Genomic DNA, 8,434 nt, shown 5'->3' with positions numbered 1-8,434 from the left:
ATTTTTTAACAGATGTGCATCATGCTCGGACACGACAGGTGCCTGCTGATCACGCAAAAGTCCAGAGGGCTGAATATTTTTCCCTGCCCTGTGCCAATGATCTTTGAATGATTGCTCAATTAATCGACCTACATCAACATTACCAAACTCTCAGTCTATCCGTCAGTCTAGGTTTTAATAAGACCTAAAGTGTTTAAGTTATCCTTACCCTGTGGTCTTGACCTTTCACGTAGTTTTAAAAATAAATTATTCCCCCTTCGGGTAACATTAACCCTTTCCACTATCTGACCCTAGTCAAATCTGGCATGTTTGAGTTACTGTTAACCTTGCCCTGTGACCTTTACCTTGGCCGATCATTCTCAAATTCAATCACTCCGCCCATTCCATTCCGTCAACCCTGCAACCAAGTTTGGTCAAAATCGGATCCAAACTGTTCAAGGTGACGTTGTCCTTATCCTACGACCTATGACATTTACAGAAAAAAAAAGAAAAAAAAATGGTCTCCAACTACCATAGCAATTTGGTGCAATTTCATCTAGTAATTTTTCCACGATCTTGCTAACAGAGACACAGTCGAACTGGATGTAAAAAAGGTTAAGGCCACAGACCAAGCTTCTTTATTGATAGGAGATTATGCATGGAATTATTTTCATAAGAAAGGGCATTTAAAATACAATAATTCATGCCCCCATCACAATTCTCATACAAACACCTGCAACTTGCCAAACTGCAATATAAATATATTAATTAGCAAATAAAAATATCTCCACCTGTTTCACTGCCTTGCTAGGTGGTGCAGTTTTGCGACAAGAAGTACAAGATAATCCTTTACATGCTGAATAATTAACTTGCACTTTAATATCTCTCATGAGAGGGATCGCACACTATAACAGAGTGGTTGCATGACATGAAATCACCGAGTAACCGTTTGACACCGTATTCGATAATGCTGGATTAGTTCTAAGCAAGTGTCCATATTTTTTAGCTATGATCGATTCCTTTAATAATGCGTTGCACATTTCTTGCATTCCAAAATGCTTAGCATTAGTATGTTTTCATACATCGCCGCCAGAACTTTGTCTCCGAAATCTTAGCATGGTAACTCATAGCTAAAATTGTCTTTTCAGCCCCAGTTTATTTTCTCATTGTCACAATCTATTATTATGTTCTATATTGTTTACACAAAGTATTTTTTAAATCTTTTATTACTGCCTCCAGTATTTTCATGTCTTATACATTTCCTACTGGATCGCTTACCAGCACTCTCATGGACGCATTCACTCTCAGAATTAGCAATTGACCTTCAGTCAGAAGAAAAAATGGAGTAGACCTAGCGGCTTCTTGTGGGTCTTTTGTGACCCTGAAAGGGAGTCACTTTTATTAGTTTTTTTATTTCATTTTTTTCCAATTTAAGTAATAAGGTTAGCTAAAAATACCCTTAGTCCCGGTTGCAATTCTCCTATGCGCCACACATATTTACATGTCATTTCTTCGGTTCTAATACCCACAGTCGTTTTCGAATATAAACATGCTGTGCCAGTCTCATTCACAGTTAATGCATTTGTATTAGTAGGGATGTTTCTCTGACGTGTCGATAAGTCTCGTGGAAGATCAGTAAAGTCTGTTTTAACGAAATTCAAATCACCGTAGTGTTCTCTGCCCTTGCCTGGGATCGAAATTGGGTCATTTCAGACAACAGTCTACCTCTCTAAGCACTCGGCCACCACCTTACCGACTGGTTCATTTTGTGCTACTACGTTCTCATGTGATGTGTTAGAATATGGGAATTATTTGAATACCACTGCATTGCATCTAAAATAGTATGTAAGAATTTGGTGAGTACCCACAGCAGTGAAAAATGAACACTTAAACATTTTCATGCTCCCAACTCATCAAATTTAATGACTGGTTTATGGGCCTCTGTTATTAAATGAAGACCTTTATTATTTACATAATTTAGTTCGCAATCCCTCATTTTTTTCTTTCTGAATCCTATGGTGTCTCCATTTTTCCTTTCCGTTGCAGTATCTCATATAAAATAATTTTTCATTTTTACAGCACTTTCTGTATCTATGATCTTCATAATCAGGATCACCAATAATATAACTTGGTTTTTATTTTACAGTATCAACTTCCTAACTATTTACATAGTATTTTTTCTCAAGTTCCTTTCGGTTCAACTGTATTTTACATATTTGGTTTATGAACTTTAGTAATTCTATCTCCTCTATCATATCTCCATGTACTTTCGGTTTCCTTATTACTTACACAAGTTACAAAAACTAATAATTACATCTTAGTTATCATGTCCCGAGGAAGGCACGGGGCGGGGCAGGGACGGGCAGGGGTATGGGTGTATCCAGTGTATCCTGAGCTGCGACTGACTGCCCGTCGCAGGAGAGGATGTCAGCAATTGGTAGGGAGGTGTCGCGCTGCTTCTCCTTCCCGTGGGCCGAATGTTGATTGGTCTTGCCCTGGCCAGCCTTGGTGTGCACTGACTGGTTGGTGGGGTCCAAGGATTCCAGCATGTGAGCCACTTCTCGAAACCCGTCCAGAAATTTTCCACTCCCGCTGCAACTCTCCAAACCTTAGGAAGAAAAAAAAAAATCTAACTAACTTACTAGTTTAATAAATAAATAAATAAATAAAATTACCCTATCATTATACGGAAAAAGTTATCTTGACAATGATGATGATGATATCTTTACCTATAATATACCTATTCAACCAACCTCTTAAAGTCGCAATAAGAGTTGACATCATGATGACAAATATCTAATTCAAAACAAGAGCCAGCTAAATAAAAAACAGTATAAAAAGTGTAGCCTTCCAAACTTGGGGAGAATATTGACATGAAGAAAGAAGTTTTTCAGTCTGCATATATATATATATATATATATATATATATATATATATATATATATTCATCATCATCATCATCATCAACCGTTTGAGTATCTACTGCAGGACCGGCCTCTCCCGACCGAAATCGGGACGATACAGCCAGTATATCTCTACCCAGTGGCTTAGGCTGTCTGGTAGAGATTGTATGTAGGGTGAGAAGTGCTTGTAAGTGTAACTATAGTGTTGGAGTGGCTTTGGTGTGTAGTCTGTGAACCAAGTGTAATCGGCCCGCGCAAGCCGACTGGGTGCAAGCATACTTTATAGTATGCGACACTGGTTTAACCACAGCACCCCTTGTGTCCGCCAATGCAGTATGTGACCGGATGAACACTCCCAAAGTTTATTACCCTGGCAGGGCGCGAACCCTGGTTCACCAGTGTACTAAATGCACACTCTACCACTGTACCACAGAGGCTCCATATATATATATATATATATATATATATATAATATATATAATCACAAAAGTCTAGGAATTCTGCAGTTTCTCTGGAAGACAGAAGATAATCAACAAGAATAGTATAGCATCGTAAAGCAAAACTAACTTTTAAAATCCAATTTTTAGGACAGAAGTGAGTAATAATATAAAAAACTAAAAAGAATATATTCCTATCTGTAACATATAACCTAATGTGCCCCACTTCCTCCCCCTTCCCCCTTTATCCTTGGTAAGTCATCCTGCTGATTGAATTAGCAGGAGTAATGGGCTGTTTCCCATTGGTTGACCTGGGGTGGGAGGAACATGAGGATGTGAAATCATGTGTATAGGTATATTCCACCAAGAGCTTAGTGGAGGAAAACTGAAAAAAAAAATCCTCTTTAGATGACGCAGACTAGATGGTCTTTACTGTCACTGGAAGGCAAAAAAAAAAAAAAAAAAAAAGACGTAGTGAGCTGTTGCTGAGAAAGGCACCCCTTCTGCTAATTTAAGCCAGTCAAGCCTAACACATCTCTACCAAGTACTCTGTGCTTGATTTAATATGTACAGTAATAAGAACCATGATAATACTTCTCACTGGATATTAACAGGTCACTTTACCTTCTTTTTCTCAGTTTCCAGAACATTATATCCTAGTGACCTGGAGAGAGAGAGAGAGAGAGAGAGAGAGAGAGAGAGAGAGAGAGACTGTAACCTAACAGACACATTTTTATGATCTATTAATTTTGTCTATTTAACTCATTCTGGTAGATGAAAAGATCATTTAAGCCTCTCCAAAGAATTATCTGATGTTCACCAGTCTTAAAAGCTGTCCTTCAATTAACGTTGTGAGTCAGAGGCTGTGTTTCATATTTGAGTCTTGTTAGCACTTGATTATGTTATTCCACACTGACAGCACCCTTAGTATGAATGGTGTTTAATTTTAAGGGAGGCTGCATAAAACTTTTCCAGTTCAAGAGCACTACCTAACCTCATCTAGACTGCCTAGATGAATAAGAATTATATATATATATATATATATATATATATATATATATATATATATATATATATATATATATATATATATACAGAAAGAGATAGATAGACAGATAGATAGATAGATATACACCTCTGAAGTTAAGTGGTTACAGTAAGAGCATTAATAAAAAAAAATACATGACAAATGGCGATTTGATAGTAGAATGCAAAAAGAAAGCACTCGGCGTTTTTTTTATACTTTAAAAGCAGCTCTGTGTGTGTGTGTGTGTGTGTGTGTGTGTGTGTGTGTGTGTGTGTGTGTGTGTGTGTGTGTGTGTGTGTGTGTGTGTGAACTTGCAAGTAATCCTGCTGATAGAACTTGGTGGCCATCCATGTGTGTTGATGGGTGGACAGGCACGATGGAGTGGGTGAGCAGGCAGTGTGGATGGTTACATGTGTGGGGTCAGTGGATGTTTGGGTGTGTGGGGTCGGTGGATGGTTCGTGGATGGGTCGAGTAGACCGTTTGGTGGTAGAGTGGGTGGACAGGCAGGGTAGGTGAAATAAGTGGGAAGGATGGGTGGAGTGGATTTAGTATGGCTGGTGAGGTGGTGCAGTGGGTGGTTAGATGGGTAGGCAAGCAGGGTGAGTAGGTAGGTAGGCATGTTGGGTGAGTAGAGTAGGTGGGTGGGTTAGTATTGAGGATGGGAAGGAAGATATGTGCCTTCCTGATGGACAAGACAAGGGACGGGCTTAATACACTGGGTGAGTGGGTATGGATGTGGGTGGTTGAGTTGGTATGGCTGTGGTCGGGATGGGGTGAATGGTGTCGGTGTGTGGGTTGGGTGGAGTTGGAGGGTTGGTGGTCAGGGTGGATAGACATTGTAGGTGGGTGGGAGGGTGAGCTTTCAAGGTAGATATACACTGAGGGTGGGCAGGACGGTGAGCTTTCAGGGTGGATGGACATTGTGGGTGGGTGGGAGGGTGAGCTTTGTCAGTAGGTATGTGAACTTTGTGAGTGGGTAGAAGTGTGGCTTCCCAGAGAACAACGCAGGAGACGGCCTTAAAATACTAGGTGAGTAGGTATGCATATGGATTGGTTGGTGGGTGGATGAAGAAAAATTAGTCCATTGGAAATTTGTCCCAAGGCTAAATAGGTCCTTGGATGGAACAAGTCGATGTGGGAAAATAGGTCCTTAGGGTAATATACCAACCAGGCAAAGTGATGTGGTGAAAACTTAGGTTTAGTGGGGAAGGGGGAATTTGAGAAATTTCGTGGAAAAAACCAGATCCATTTGGGGATTTGGTGGGGGAGAAACTAGGCCCATTAAGGAAATAGGTCCATAATGAAAACAGGTTTGTGGAGTTAAATTAGTTCATTGGTGAAATTAAGTCCATGGGAGAGCAGATAATGAGAAGGACTATAGATTCGAGTAGACAAATTAGATTCAGGTGATAATATAGACTCAAAGAAAAAAAAAGTTGCTCAATGGTGCATAAAAATTTTTTATGGTAGAAATAGGATCATGGGGTAAAATATGTCATTGGGGGAACTAGACTCATAGAGGAAGACAGTTCCAGTTGGATAATAAATGCAAGTGGTTAATAGAACCACAGGAAAGTAAGTAAAAATTGGTAAATATGGCTGGGGTAAATATCTATCAATATGCAAAACTTTGTCAATTTTGGCAGTGCGTAACGAACCTTTGTGAGGTGGCACCCCCCCACCATGCTAATATCCTGACCTGAGTGAACTTCTACCACTGTGCAAAAAAAGAGTGTTCATAGGTAAAAAGCTGGCTGTGCCCAGTGCTTTGAGGTGGAACCCCTAGAGGCCTCAGCATCAGTGGGGGACGGCCCTCGGGGGTCCCCATCCTTACTGAAATCTGGCTCAAAGGGAGGAATACCAATGTGTCAAATTTCATTTTCCTAATATTCCTTCCATAAAGCTTGGCCCTATTCTTCAAGAAAGTACAGAAACATAGTGACATAGATATAAGCGTTATATCTGACCACCCTTGTGGAAGCGACAGCAAAAATTTGGACAAGACTTCCTACTGTATATAAAATGTGATCCACCTAAGATTCAGACTAAATTCCGTGCACTGGTAGTTAAAAAAAATGTTTTAAATACTTTCAAAGGTACACTGATTCGTAGGCTCTGAAGAAAACGCTTGAGAAGAATTAAGTTTAACCATGTTAACAAATGTATAGTGCACTGACAGACACACATCATCTGCAGAATCTATACCTTTTTCTCACACAAAGATGGGGTGAGGTAGGGTCCAGAAGGGGAAAAAAGACAGACAGAAAACTAAACAACAGCATGCCAAGTGAAACTGTCCAGACACTAATTCACTCACCTTTCAAGCACCCATAATCTTGAATCCATCTCACATTCATACCTTTCCATACATATGTGCTTCATTATATTTATTAAATAAAGACAGTAAGAGAAATATCATGTGAAAAAAAGGAGCCAAATCTGTATCATGTGCTCCTTTTTATAAATTTTATCCAATTAATTCTCTCTCTCCATATCTCATTTTCTCACACATTCATTTACTGTACCTATCTACCCTCCAATTGGCCTACCACACGTCCTCCTACCTTCACTTCCTCCCATCCTCAGACTACACTCACATGTATTCTTTTTACCATCATATTTATAACCACTTTTACCATGTACAATACCTATACCGTCGAAGCATACTTTGAACTACGAAAATATTGACTACCGACTTCCTCACTCCCCATCTTTCACCAACCACATTTTCCATTATCACATCGACTCCCTGTACTCCACTTACTTTACTTAGTAACCTAACTTTCACAGTGCAGACTCTTGAAGTCTGTTTTTCATGTCATAAGACTTACACCTTATATAAATGTGGATATCAAAAACCCTTCATGCAAACAACAATCAGACCCATTATTCTTATCAAAACTTTTGCTGGTCACTGTCCTTCCCTGTGCTACTTTGTTTTCCTTTACGCCCAGCTACTTAGTTTCCCCCATCAGAGTTTCTCTCCATTCACCAATGCATCATACTGGAGTCACACTCTCTTTCAACAAATTCGGGATACTCCTATAAATATTTAAAATCACAGAATAACATTCACACAGATCAACAAAGCTCTGCACCAATCTGCAGAACTCTTATACAGTTTGGCAAGTATCACAGCATCATCTGCATACATCAGACTGAGATATCTTCCCTACAGCTCTCTTTACTAAACTCATCTGTCTCCCATAACCTGCATTTTTATTTCCCTCGTAACGCTATATATATATATATATATATATATATATATATATATACAGGTATATATAGGGTAAAAATTTCAACTATATTTTTATCATGTAAGTACATCACGCCTTTGTTACACATCTCATAAAGATCATTCAAGCCAATTTTGGGAGAAATTTTAATAGTAAGAGCTCACTCAAAATGATGACTTTTGTCGATGCAGTGGGAAAGAAATGTTTGATAATTATTTTTTATTCAAATAATATAGTATCATGCAGAAACTAATACACTAACTAAAGGCCAGTTTCGCCAGCTCCTTCATCTTCTTTGGAACCGCTCGTGCATGCTCGTGAGCCACCTTGATCATGAACTGGTTTTGGTCCTCCTTCATTGTGATCGACGAGTTGAAGCTCTTGATTAGGGCAATGCCACGCTCAGCAGCGTCATTGACCACCTTCAAGGATTTCACTTGTTTCAATGCCAACTGGTAGTTTCCATCATCCTCTCACTCCTCTAGATCCTTGTTCAAGAACGTTGGCTCCAAGCCAGAATCCATCAGACACTTCATCAGAATGACTGATTTTTTGGAAGGGAAGTTTGCCAAAGGCTTATTCAGCCAGACCCTCTTGCCCTACAGCCTTTTAAACCTTTGCTGCAACTCCTTCTTCTCAAGCTCTTCACCTTGTCTCACTTCACTGAAACTATCAGATGTTCGTCGAGGAAGGCAAGGCCCACAGGTTCCTCTGTCAGATACCACAGGTAATGTCTTGCTGCCTTTTCAGCCGCATAGGCAACTCTTCGATCCGAGTAGCTCTCAAAGAGAGAGAGAGAGAGAGAGATCATTTCGAGGTGCCCACTGAGGTTGTGGGAAATATTTTTCCCC

The 8,434-nt window shown here is 39.6% G+C and overlaps 1 protein-coding gene across 1 annotated transcript in view; it reads right to left on the bottom strand.

The window, feature by feature from the left end:
* Positions 1-2,303: 2,303 nt before the first annotated feature.
* Positions 2,304-8,434, bottom strand: part of LOC145392115 (neural-cadherin-like) — a 134,563-nt gene continuing 128,432 nt past the window's right edge. The window contains exon 7 of the mRNA XM_080266568.1: positions 2,304-2,587. Coding sequence (XP_080122694.1) covers positions 2,304-2,587 — 284 coding nt within the window. The remainder of the gene's footprint in view (positions 2,588-8,434) is intronic.

This window comes from Coenobita brevimanus, chromosome 21 (assembly GCF_032717465.1).
Source record: "Coenobita brevimanus isolate Jiangsu-jjx chromosome 21, ASM3271746v2, whole genome shotgun sequence".
NCBI classification, from domain to species: Eukaryota; Metazoa; Arthropoda; class Malacostraca; order Decapoda; family Coenobitidae; genus Coenobita; species Coenobita brevimanus.
Note: the sequence above shows the minus strand (reverse complement) of the source record. Positions and strands in the feature narration are given on the sequence as shown.